The 13802-nt window shown below is 43.0% G+C and overlaps 1 protein-coding gene across 3 annotated transcripts in view; it reads left to right on the top strand.

Annotated features, from left to right (window-relative positions):
* PLCL2 (phospholipase C like 2) overlaps window positions 1-13802 on the top strand; it is a 194243-nt gene that overhangs the window by 102632 nt on the left and 77809 nt on the right. For all 3 annotated transcript variants that reach the window (XM_067033828.1, XM_067033827.1, XM_059065026.2), the window contains exons 2-3: window positions 7621-10107; window positions 12531-12734. In XM_067033828.1, the coding sequence (XP_066889929.1) occupies window positions 7621-10107; window positions 12531-12734 (2691 nt within the window). The remainder of the gene's footprint in view (window positions 1-7620; window positions 10108-12530; window positions 12735-13802) is intronic.

Consider the following 13802-nt stretch of genomic DNA (forward strand, 5'->3'; position numbering starts at 1 on the left):
TTTGGTCTGAAATGTATTTACTGAACAGTGTCTAATGTAGGGTGTATAAAACTTCAGGCAGCATTTAGAGCACTTTCCCAGTATGAACTCATTCTTATCATTATAACAACCCTAGGAAGCAGGGACTATAAATAACATGGGGGTGTGTGGGTATTTTTTTAATCTCTATTTTATAGGAGGGAAAACTGAGGCATAGAGAACATGCAATACTAGCTTACATCTTGTGGCCCATAGCATTTCCTTGGGTGATTCCTAAACTAGAAAGTTTATGAACTGCTGGATTATTTTGTTCTATTTGGAATAAAGAAAACCATTTCACAGTTATAAATAAGAGCTCTTTCTGTGATTGATTGATTTTGCTGTTTTTATTAGCAAAATTCCATTATATATCCATAAATGATGTCATTTTCTCTTTCCCCTCTCTCAGTTTGTCATTTCTCTTTTGGATAGCCTTAAAATTTCCTTTACAACCCTGTAAAACATTTATCCTTTGCCTTTAACACTTAAGGCTGACATTCTTAGGAAATGATAAACTTTTTTCTTTGCCTTCTAAAATTTATGTTGATAAAGCCAAGATTCTAAACATCTTAGAACGGGTTCACAAATTACTTTCAGAATCCAGTCACAGTTTTATGGAGCCTCTGAAACTCACCTGTGACCCCTTGAAGGCCTACATCTATGTTAGGGACACCTTCGTCTGGGGAAGCAGAGGGAAATTTAGGGAATATAGTCCTTTAAAAGAGAATCACTTTTCCCATTAAACTGTTAAGCTGGGTCAAGTAGACAACCTGTGGTTAGATGTAAGTAGATCACCTGTAATCCATCTGAACTGTAGTTCTTACCTACATTCCTCTGTATCTCACTTTCTTTTTTACTCTGGCTACCTTAAAGCTTTTCTCTTTGTATTTATTTTTTCAGCAATTTGACTATGATAATATAGGTCTAGGAGTGTGTGTATGTGTGTGATTGTGCCTGAGTTTCTTGGATCTAACTTTGGAAAATTCTAGGACATTATTTCTTCTTCTGCCATATTCTCTCTTTCTTATCCTTCTGGGACTCAATTTTCATGTATGTTCTACAGCTGCTCTGGGATGCACTGTTTTATGTTTTTTCACTTTTTAAATCTTTTTGTGTTTTAGTTTGGATAATTTTTATGGACACCTCTTCAAGTTCACTGAATCTTTTCTTGGCTATGTTCAGTCTGCTTATAAGCCTATCAAAGGAATTCGCCACTTCTGATAGTTGGGGTTTTTAAATAGCATTTCCATTGGACTCTTTTTTAATAATTTCCACCTTTCTGCTGAAATAGCCTATTTGATCATGAATATTGTCTACTCCCCACCCCAAGATTATTTTGTATATTAATAATAGTTGTTTTGGGCTTCCCTGGTGGCGCAGTGGTTGAGAGTCTGCCTGCCAATGCAGGGGAAACGGGTTCGAGCCCTGGTTTGGGAAGATCCCACATGCCGCGGAGCAACAAAGCTCGTGAACCACAACTACCGAGCCTGCGTGTTTGGAGCCTGTGCTCTGCAACAAGAGAGGCCGCGACAGTGAGAGGCCCGCGCACCGCGATGAAGAGTGGCCCCCGCTCGCTGCAACTAGAGAAAGCCCGCGCACAGAAATGAAGACCCAACACAGCCAAAAATAAATAAAACAATTAATTAATTTTTAAAAAATAGCTGTTTTAAAGTTCCTGTGTGATAGGTCTAGGTCACCTCTGAGTCTGGCTCTGTTGATTGCTTTGTCTCTTGACAGTGAGTTTTTTCCTTACATTTTGTGTGTGGTGCACACTGTAATTTTTATTGCATGCTAAACATCACGCTTAATGGAGACTGAGGTAAATAATATTTATGCTCAGAAATGAACATGCCTCTTCTTCTTCTAGGTCATTAATGTTTGGAGAAGTTGAGTCAATCTAGTCCATAATTGATCTGGGTTTATGTTTTGAGTTGCCATTGTTACCTTCAGTGTACTGCTGGCTTCAAATTCCTCTACCTGTGGGCCACCATAACCGTGTGTCTAGGTGGGGACTGAGGTCCTGGAGGGTTTACTCATGGTCCCTGCTCTGCCATCTGCTTTCATCTGCAAAGGCCTGTGTCAGAAAGGGCTCTCTTTCCACAGTCTTATGCCTCCTCCGTGGTATGCTGCCTGCTCCTTGGTGCCCAGCATCTGCTGGAGCTGGGGATTTCTTAGTCCTCCTGGTCTAGTTTCAATCTTAGGCAGCCCTGTGCACCTGGGCCTCAAGGGTGGGGGACCTTCTGGGCATTCCTGCCCTGCTCCCCAAGGCAGCCAGACTCTGCCTATATCTGTGGTGAGTTTCTGCCCCTCTCCTGGTGGTAGTAGAGTTCTGCTTTATTGGTATGGGCTCCTGAGTCCAAGGGCCAGTAGATCTTTGCTTGGCTGCGGAAGGAGATGGATTTTTCTTCTACCCATTCGCCAGCAGCCCAGGGAGAAAGCGGGCTTGCTGCCATTCCCCCAGTGGCTTAAGGCTTTTGCTTCGTCTGAGAGGAGGGTCAGGGAAGTAGCAGAGTTTCATGATGTCCGCATCACCTGCTGCATGCCTGTGTCCTGGAGAGGGGCTCTTTCCTCCCCTGGCCCCAGTCTTTCTCAGGAGCAACCTGTGAAGGCTTTCATGTGAGTACAAACTCTCTCCCTGTGTCTGGGGTACCCAGTTGCTCCAAGCCAATATAGTAGCCCACACTTGGCCTTTAGGATTTCCTTACAATTTCAACTGATTTCTTTTTTAAAAATTTTATTTATTTATTTATTTATTTATTTATTGTGGCCGTGTTGGGTCTTCGTTGTGGCACACATCCTCTTCATTGTGATGTGCAAGCTCAATAGTTGTGGTATGTGGGATCTTAGTCCCCCAACCAGGGATCGAATTGGGGCCCCCTGCACTGGGAGCACGGAGTCTTAACTGCTGGACTGCCAGGGAAGTCCCTTAACTGATTTCTTTTATGTGCTTCCATGGTGGACTCTTCCTCCCGTGCTCTACAAACTGTGAAACAGTGTCTGTGTCTTCTCTCTCCTTGGAGGGGTTTTTCACTCCTTGGAATTCAGTTCTCTTGTGATCACAGTTCTCTGATGGGTATAAGAAAAGTTGTGATTTTATTGATAGTCTGACTTTTTCTTTTTAAGTGGGAGTGATGTTCTCTCTTGGCTTTCTGCATCCTAAGCTGTCATCTGAACTGGACTTGCCCACATTTGGGACTGTCCAATCACCCATAGGTTCCCTAGCCATTAACAGATCTGTGAGGAGAGCATCCTCAGGCCAAGCAGCTTTCTGTTACTTGCAGTAAAGGGCCCTTGCATGTGAGGGGGAAGCAGCGTTTGACCATATCTAGCTTTTCTTCAAGTTATTTTATTCTTTTTCAATTCATCTGATTTTATAAAATGACCTTCAGAGTGACTGTTTTTGCTCCAGATCCTTTTTTTTTTTCTTTCTTTTTTCCTTTTTGCTCATCTTGGAGAGCACATCAAAGCTTTAAAGATGTATGAAAAAACCTTGCAAGGTAACCCTGATGTACCCGGCATGACTTATTCCTTCAACTCAGACCTATTGTTACTGAGCTGAAGAAAGGTCAGGACTTGCTGTGCTTGTTTAATAAGCCTCAAGTTATTTCTGGGGTTTTTTGTTTTGTTAAGGATAGAAATTTCTTTTTCTTTTTCTTTTTTTTAACATCTTTATTGGAGTATAATTGCTTTACAAGGACAGAAATTTCCTTAACCAGTGTTTCCAAACTCTCTTTCATCCCAGACTCCCTTCAATAAACATAAAGATCTCATACTCTTCTTTAATGTTACTTACACATCAGAGTAAATAACTGGACTCAAAACCAACCAGAGGGATAAACGGCTGCTCTGTCTTCACGCTCCATTCCCATTGTTAGGGCGCCGTGTCAATTTCTGCCAGCTCCCATTGTTAGGGCGCCGTGTCAATTTCTGCCAGCGTATTGAATCTGGAGGTTGATTCCTCATTTTCTCATGGTGTATATTGAGAAATAGTCAAACAGAAAATGGAAACAAATCAGTTTAGAAATACAAGAGGAATGCAGTGGAACTCACCCGGCCATGCTGTCCCAGCAGGACATCAACTCCTGGGCCTTGACACCAGACTCCGACTCCTCAGACGGGTTTCCTCTTCTCTAGAAGGTGCTACAGTGGTTGCATCAGACTCAAGCACCTTGTTGCCAGCAAAGAAGTGAGGCCTACCTATTTGTCACCTCATTTCAGGATGAGAATTATTGAAATTGCTCACACCCATTTATGAACTGCTACCTCTGAAATACCCCCAGATGGTCATTTTAGAGGCCAAAAGGTAGTGACAAACTTCTGTTAAATAAAGTAGGCAGTCTTGTTAGAAATAGGTATGTTTTTCCATTGGGTTCAATGTGGCTACTTCGTTTTTATTGTTAAATATAAGTTCTATAAACATTTTCGTTCTTCCTGAGTTTGCTGTGATGCAGAAAAGCTTGCTTAGCCTCTTGCTAGGTCATTGCTTTCAAAAAATTATTCCTGATACAAAAATGTTATTCTGTAAATAAGCGTTGGTTAAACATATAAATGAATCTTTAAGCTTCTGTCCTGAAATAAGTGTTGGTTAAACATATAAATGAATCTTTAAGCTTCTGTCCTGTTCAAAATTTTATGATGCTTTATTTAGAATTCAGAATTTCAGGGTTGATATGGAGGTGGGTTCTTTTGGAAGCTGGTTTTCTTCCAGACTGGACGTAACTTTTGTGTTTCTTCTCTTGGTATTAAGAAGTGCTGATAGTGCAGCAGAAATGCACCAGTGGACCAAGTTTATCTACATGTTGTGGTTTCCACCACTCGGAAGCTTTAGGTGACGAGTACTTACAACATTAAGAGCCAGTTCATTGTACATCATCTGTACAATTTTTAAAAGTATTTGGAGGCATCTCCATCTCAGCAGAAACTTACATTTTTTTCTTCTGGTTTTAGGTGATTAGTGCATGTTAGTTATACACATTAGTTTTCCTTTAGTTAAAAAAAAACTGTATGTGTAGCACATATAGTTTGATAACTTTTTAATTTTAAATTTAAACTAACTAACATTAAGACACAGCACAGAAAATAGATTCCAACTCTGCTGCTGACGGGCTGCTTAGCTTATGCGAGTAGGTGATCACTGCTCGGCTAAAAAGGCTAGGTGGACATATGTAGGATGGGATAAAGATTCTGGGACAAAGTCAGGCAGGTTGGGGGCCTGGGTCTCCTGCTGAGGAAGCCCAGTTCTCCCTCCATCTGCCTTCCTCTTCCTTTCCTCTGGGCTGTGGGGGACCAGCTTGCCTTCACATCCACCTGTTGCTTCCAGCCAGTCTGCTAGCAGGGAAGGAGAGACAGACCTTTTCATTCAGGCCTCCATGTGCTGAAGTGGTAGTCCAGTATTAATCAATATGTTGAGAATGACAGAATAAAAGATTACACTGTTGAGAAAATGCTGTATATATATTTCAGTGAATAAATGGATAGGCACCTTCATTTATCTTTGTGATTCCTTTTACTAGTGGCAGCTTTGAGATATAATTTATAAAAATTATAAAATTCGCTTACTTAATTAGTATGCTGTCTTTATTAAAGGTAAATATGTATTTTTAAAGGTAAAGACAACCCTCATTCTGAAAAATAGGAAATTCATGCATTTGTTTCATACCCTTATACATAGCTGACTACAAATTTAATTTCATGCCAACTTGCTTGAATAGACAATCTAAGTCTTAGGGATTGGAACAGCTGTAGTATTCAATACAATGTATCTTATAGATACCATTACCACAGCTTTAATATCTTTTGCATTTTATTGCTTGGAGGATACAATTATAAAGAAATACTCTGCCTTGTGGCTTTTATGTTTCATGTTGGCATTCAGATCACAAAAGCCTCTTTGGTTCATTTTGAAACTTTGTGGGAAATGATACCTGTATGATTTCAAGTTTAAGTTTAATTGCCTTCTGCAAATTGCTTTTGGAACTATAGGTAGTCAAAAAGTAAAAGTAGTTTTAAATTTCAAACACAGAGAATAGCATAATCACTTTTTAAAATGTAGAGATTTTATTCAAAATAGTTTCTCTTGGGGACTTCCCTGGCAGTCCAGTGGTTAAGACTCCACGCTTCCACTGCAGGGGACATGGGTTCGATCCCTGGTCAGGGAACTTAGACCCCACATGCTGCATGACATGGCCAGAAAAAAAAAAAAAAAAAAAAGATTCTCTCAGAGCAGGAAAGTTAGAATGCCTTTGTATAATATTTTGCATGCTCTTTTCTTTATTGCATGAAAGTCATATAATCTCAACCTCCATCTCTCTTTCTTATTTATGAATATAATGACTTACTGAAAATTTATTACAAATTTCATATGCCTCCTGAAAGGCAATGTTCAGTTTTAGGTTAAAATTGTGAAAGATGTTGTGAGGCCATTTGAGCAATTTAAAATAATAATAAAGGCATCTATACAGGGAAAGAACTTAAATGCACACATAGATGTGATATCAGCTCCTTGAGGTGAGCACCTGCTACATCATGCAGGAAAGTTGAGGAGTGCATTATTGGTGATACAGACTTCTGTAGAAATAGATGTTGCCTGCAGTTTTTCACTTGGTAGTGTTACTAGTCTGTTAACATTGGAAGGACTTAGGTGACTTGTTTTAAACATTCGCCTGGTGCATGGGAGCAGGCTTTAATAAATCCAACTCCAGAATTTTAGAAGCACCTCTAGCTGAAATCTGAGCCTCCCACCCAGACTTAATACAACAACAGGAGTAAAACCATATCTATTTGAAGAGTTTAGGACCATTACTAATCTAATATGAGGCTCTGAAGAGCCAAGAATTGCTGCTGGAATTTAAGTTTCTACTCAAGTAACACATAATTTAATGGTTCATACTTAGTTTCCAGAAATAGCCCAGACAGCTTAGTGAGTCCAAGTGGTTAGAGAGTGGTTTTAAACTTTATTGTACATTCCCATCACCTAGAGTGCTGCCTAAAATGTAAATTCCTGGGCACCACCCCCTGGAGAGCTGATTCCATGAGCCTAGGAATCTGCATTTTACCCACATAACCCAGGGGATTCTGAGGAAAGTGGTTTAGTGACAGCCTTTCAGGAAACACTGGTATAGGAGGTGTATATCCAGCAGGGCCTGCTTCATGGGTGTATTACCGGTGCATTGTACAGGCCCCATACTCAGAAAGGCTGTGTAGTTGGCTTAATGCTCTTCCATGGCCTTCTTAAAATTCTTAATTTCTGAACGAGCTTGTTCATTTTCCCCTGCATTTTCACTTTCCCCTGGGCCCTGCAAATTGTGTGGCCAATTCTCTATGCGAGCTTCTATTATGTATTACTGGAATTGTGTTTCTTCATCCTCATGGGTTGCAATAATTCAATAATGATTTTTTTTTTTACCTGTCTGTATTAGGCTGTAAATGCCAAGGCCACTTCTAAGCTTTAGAAGTGAATGAGTGTCATTCATTATAGAACATACAATTGGAAATGCTAAGAGTATGATTTTTTCCCAAGGAAATTAAATTTTTATTCCTAGTCTTGAACATAGAAACCTGTGTCTGTGTTATCCTAATACACTATGATTTTTTTTCTCCTAGGATGGTACAAAACAGAAAAGAGAGCGGAAAAAGACGGTCTCCTTCAGCAGTATGCCCACGGAGAAAAAGATTAGCAGTGCGAGTGATTGTATCAATTCCATGGTGGAGGGTTCGGAACTCAAAAAGGTTCGCTCCAACTCTAGAATTTACCACAGGTATTTTTTACTGGACGCTGACATGCAGAGCCTGAGGTGGGAACCATCCAAGAAGGATTCTGAGAAAGCCAAGATTGATATTAAATCCATCAAGGAAGTGAGAACAGGAAAAAATACAGACATATTCCGCAGCAATGGCATTTCTGACCAGATATCTGAAGACTGTGCATTTTCAGTCATCTATGGAGAGAATTATGAGTCACTCGACTTGGTTGCCAACTCCGCAGATATTGCGAACATCTGGGTCACGGGACTGCGGTACCTAATTTCTTATGGGAAACATACACTTGATATGTTAGAAAGTAGCCAAGACAACATGAGGACTTCTTGGGTTTCACAAATGTTTAGTGAAATTGATGTAGATAACCTGGGACATATAACTCTGTGCAACGCCGTGCAGTGTATCAGAAACCTCAATCCTGGTTTAAAAACGAGCAGAATTGAGCTTAAGTTCAAAGAATTGCACAAGTCCAAGGACAAAGCTGGTACTGAAGTCACAAAGGAGGAATTTGTTGAGGTTTTCCATGAGCTTTGTACTAGACCTGAAATTTATTTCCTTTTAGTTCAGTTCTCAAGCAATAAAGAATTCCTTGATACCAAGGACCTTATGATGTTTCTTGAGGCAGAGCAGGGTGTGGCACATATAAATGAGGAAATAAGCCTTGAAATTATTCACAAATATGAGCCATCCAAAGAGGGTCAGGAAAAGGGCTGGCTTTCCATAGACGGGTTCACTAATTACCTTGTGTCATCGGACTGTTATATATTTGATCCAGAGCATAAGAAGGTCTGTCAGGACATGAAGCAACCCTTGTCTCATTACTTTATAAACTCATCTCATAATACATACTTAATAGAGGATCAGTTCCGAGGTCCCTCTGATATCACAGGATACATCCGAGCTCTTAAAATGGGTTGCCGGAGTGTTGAACTGGATGTGTGGGATGGGCCAGATAACGAACCTGTGATTTACACAGGCCACACCATGACCTCGCAGATCGTCTTCCGCAGCGTCATTGATATTATTAACAAGTATGCATTCTTTGCTTCAGAGTACCCTCTCATCCTGTGTTTGGAAAATCACTGTTCTGTTAAACAACAGAAGGTCATGGTTCAACACATGAAGAAAATTTTAGGAGACAAGCTCTACACAACTTCACCCAGTGCTGAGGAATCTTACCTGCCATCCCCAGATGTCCTGAAAGGGAAGATACTCATTAAGGCAAAGAAGCTGTCTTCCAACTGCTCTGGAGTGGAGGGCGATGTTACTGATGAGGATGAAGGGGCAGAGATGTCTCAGAGGATGGGCAAGGAGAACGCAGAGCAGCCCAACCACGTGCCTGCCAAGCGCTTCCAGCTCTGCAAAGAGCTGTCCGAGCTGGTGAGCATCTGCAAGTCTGTGCAGTTCAAAGAGTTCCAGGTGTCCTTTCAGGTTCAGAAGTACTGGGAAGTCTGCTCATTCAATGAAGTGCTTGCCAGCAAATACGCCAACGAGAATGCAGGGGACTTTGTCAATTACAACAAGCGCTTTCTCGCCAGGGTTTTTCCCAGTCCCATGAGAATTGACTCCAGCAACATGAACCCTCAAGATTTTTGGAAATGTGGTTGTCAGATCGTGGCCATGAACTTTCAGACCCCGGGACTGATGATGGACCTGAACATCGGCTGGTTCAGGCAGAACGGGAACTGCGGCTACGTGCTGCGGCCGGCCATCATGAGGGAGGAGGTCTCCTTCTTCAGCGCCAACACCAAAGACTCCGTCCCAGGAGTCTCACCCCAGCTGCTTCACATCAAGATCATCAGCGGGCAGAACTTCCCCAAACCCAAAGGATCGGGTGCTAAAGGCGACGTGGTGGACCCTTACGTCTACGTTGAGATCCACGGGATCCCCGCTGACTGCGCAGAACAGAGGACGAAAACAGTGCACCAGAACGGAGACGCTCCCATCTTCGATGAAAGCTTTGAGTTCCAGATCAACCTGCCCGAGCTGGCCATGGTGCGCTTTGTGGTCCTGGACGACGACTACATCGGGGATGAGTTCATCGGCCAGTACACGATTCCCTTCGAGTGTCTGCAGACGGGCTACCGCCACGTGCCGCTGCAGTCGCTCACCGGCGAGGTCCTCGCCCACGCTTCTCTGTTCGTGCACGTGGCCATCACTAACCGGAGAGGAGGCGGGAAGCCTCACAAGAGGGGCCTCTCTGTGAGGAAAGGGAAGAAGTCCAGGGAATATGCGTCCCTGAGAACACTGTGGATTAAAACTGTGGACGAGGTCTTCAAGAATGCCCAGCCCCCAATTCGGGACGCCACTGACCTGAGAGAGAACATGCAGGTACGGCGCGGGGGCTTGTGTGCGCCTGCGCGCGGTGTATGAGTCTATTGGAGGGTTTCTTTAAACAGCCGTATCTCCGACCTTAAATACTTTGTAAATTCCCATCGCTTGTAAGAATGTTTACCACCAATCTCATTTTTTAAAAATCATGTGAATTTGCAAAATGGCAGCTGGTATTGAACACACTCTATGGGAATGAGACAGACAGCCTTGCTGCTGAGTCCACACCCGTCCTGGTCCCTGTTAACCACTAGGGAACAGTCCCCCGTCTTCTCTAAAAGCGCACGTGGGAATCTGGTATTTCTGAATATTCCTTAGCTGGAACACACTGATGTCAAGCCCATCAAACTAGAGGGACACGTTCTGGTCCTTTCTTGGGGGGCCGTCATGCTGCAGGAATGGTGAGCCTGTAAACAGCCCGTGGGTATGTATTGAACCTGCTCTTGACTCTGGAGCGCAGCTATCTAATTGTGTAAGTAAAAGACACGTGACACCTGTATTTATTAGATGTCTGAGATAATAATTACCTCTGAACCGCATAGTGGCGAAAAGCAATCAGTCAGGGTTAGGTATGTAATTAAAGATTGTCCACGTGTCTAGCAGGATACTGGGGCTACCAGTGATGCAGAACGAGGCTGCCAGGGCTACCTCACACACACACCTGCCCCAGCCCACCCCAGTGTGTGATGGATCACTGCTCAGTGTGTTTAAAAACGATTAAAAAAAGATACATATATATATATATATATATATATATATATATATATATATACACACACACATACGTGTATATATATATATGTATATATATATATAAAATCTTTATAACTGTTATGAGCAGAATACCAGCAGCAAGTAAAATTAAAACACCTTCCCACAGTGGAGACATTTTGGTTTATTTCTTGTCTCATAGTAAATGTGGAGGGTGTCTCCCTGTCTCTGCGGGTGCCATGGTTGGTGGACCTCACTTCTGAACAGGCCGCACGTCCCTGCCCTACGGCAGCTGTTATGCGCATGAAGCCGAGCCCCGTCCTTCCAGGGCCGCGTGTCTGTGCTGAACCCACATTGCAGTCGGCGCTGTGTGATGCCCCTGCCACACCCGGGCGGTCGGGCCAGGGATGCCGCAGGAAACAGCAGACTTTAGTTGGGGCTGGGCAGCAGATAATAAACAAATAGGACAACGGCAGGTGAAGAAGAAGTAACTGGGGAGTGCGATGGTGTGACTGGCGGCCCCCCTTAGAGCTCTCAGTAAGGATTTATTGTTATGAGCAGTCAACATCCAAGTGAGTTTGAACAAAATGATACACAGCTTGATGCCCATATTTAAAGCAATATTAATAAAAAGAAAATGTTTAAATTTAAAACCAACGTGCTGCTCATTTCCAAGGACGGGGGTGTTTGAGAGCAGAAGGTACAGGGCTTGGGGGGCCCAGATCCCTCCCCTCTGGCCGCCGTGCTCAGCCCAGGTCAGGACCCAGGTGTGCCTGGGGTGACTCATCTTTTGGTTGGAATGTACCTGTTCTGGCAGCACAGTGATTAAGAGCAGAGGCCTCATCCTCAGCAGACTTCAGGTAAAGTCCTGACCCCTTCACCTGCTAGCTGTATGACCTCAGACAGACAACAGAGGCAGGCCACAGCTGAGGCTCGGCCTCCTCGGGCCCAGCGTATATGGGGCCGTGTATATTACCTATGCCGTGCCCTTGCACACAGTGCTCAGAGAACACCGACTCGTGGCTTTTTACAGTATGGAAGGGTTTCCTTTAATGGGGATTTTAATGGCACCTCTGGTAATTAGAAAAAAAGAGCCCTGAGGGCAGGAGGAGAAGCAGCATGGAGACGGGACTGGGGGAAGGGAAGGCCGTGGTACTGGGCAGGAAGGTCTGCCACGGGGCTCATCTCCACGGAAACTGCAGTATCCTCCAAGTTCCTTTAGCTTTGGAACCAGCTGGTATGAACAGGTGAGAGAGACTCTAGTTTCTATCTTGCAAATATTCCTCTATTTTTTTTTTTTTTTTTGGCTGGCTGGCATATTTGATACTTATTTTAAGCCTGATTTTTTTTTTAGAATCTTTACCTTTCTGAATGCAGATGCCATTTTTTTTTGTTTGCTCATAATTACATATCAGCATGAGCACTGCTGTGAACTTTGATCTGAAAAGTAGCTTTGCCCTTCGAAAGAATTTAACTTATTTGCCTTTTCCATACTTTTGATAAATTAGTATTACAAATATCTATAACTATGTTTACTTTGGAAAGTAGCCATTTTTCCCAGAATAAGATAATCATTAACCATGTCTGTCATAACACTGCTAGTAACTGTTGTACCAGGCAGTCCCAGGATAACCAAGTATATCAAGTATAACATCCACGAGACATTAAAACCCTGGTGAATTACAAAGCGCCTTCTTCTTTCCATTGAGCAGAATGCAGTGGTGTCCTTCAAGGAGCTGTGTGGCCTCTCCTCTGTAGCCAACCTCATGCAGTGCATGCTGGCGGTGTCTCCCCGCTTCCTGGGACCTGATAACACACCCCTGGTGGTCTTGAATCTCAGCGAGCAGTATCCCACCATGGAGTTGCAGGGAATCGTGCCCGAGGTTCTGAAGAAGATCGTAACAACTTACGACATGGTGAGTGGCTCTTTGCACCTTTATGGAGCCCAGGGGAGAGAGGTGTCTTAGGACAGTACCCCGACATGCTTAGGAGCTCTTGCTGAGGTGTGCTTTCCTAGTTCATGCTTCCTTTACCTGTGCTGGAAAAGTTATTTCCCTGACCTTGCTGTATTTGAAAGACTCTAGTGTTTTGTTGTTGCTATTTTAGAAAGCAGGATTCAGACAGCTTTTCAAGAATGTATCTGAATTGATTTCTAAAGCATACATTATTTTCCACATATATATAGGAGGGAATTTTTTTAACCTTTCCCTGCAATCAGCCATTGAGTCACTCATTTTTATTTTGTTTTCAAACTGGTAAAGGTGAGAAATTTAGTTTTTTTTTCCGAAAATACACTTTAAATACCATCAGAGGCAGGTGCTTCCACTACATGAGTCTATATTGTGCAATGTTTTCCTTCCTTATAGCAGCTGCTCTGTGGTGCCTGTGATTGGTAATCAGCTTAGCGTTAATGAGGAATCCTCAGGACACCTAGAATATTGCATTGTTGCCCTTAAGGTCTATCTTGCGTTTTCCTAATCGCTTCCTGCTCTCGCTGTACTTTTTGATTTATCAGAACTCTGAGGGATGAGTTAGTGGGTGAACAATACCGTTTCAAGCTCGCAGTGTAGCTGAAGTTGTCAAAACGCTGGTGAGCGCCGCAGGTCCTCCCCTGCGGTCAGGGTTAAGGGTGGTTGGTGCTGGACACTCCCCTCCTAGATGGGCGAGGCTGTCAGCCTGTACCGCCCGGGTGCTCAGAGGGAAGAGGCCTCACCCACCACCTCCTCCACACAAGAAGCAGGAGCTCAGACCACAAAACTCAAGGCTGCTTCTCAGGTAGCCTGCTGTGGTCTAAGACAAATCAGGAGTGGCATTGTAAACCTTACAGAAATATATATATATTTTACTATTCTGTAAGTTGACCTGAAAGCTGCAATTCAGAGGGATTTATACAATTTCCAGGAAAGAAAAAAATGCTTTAGGTCAGCATTTCCCACAGTGTCTGCTGAGGAACCTTGGTTTCTTAGGATATTAATAAGTGTCAC

This window comes from Kogia breviceps, chromosome 5, assembly GCF_026419965.1.
Source record: "Kogia breviceps isolate mKogBre1 chromosome 5, mKogBre1 haplotype 1, whole genome shotgun sequence".
In the NCBI taxonomy this organism is placed as follows: Eukaryota; Metazoa; Chordata; class Mammalia; order Artiodactyla; family Physeteridae; genus Kogia; species Kogia breviceps.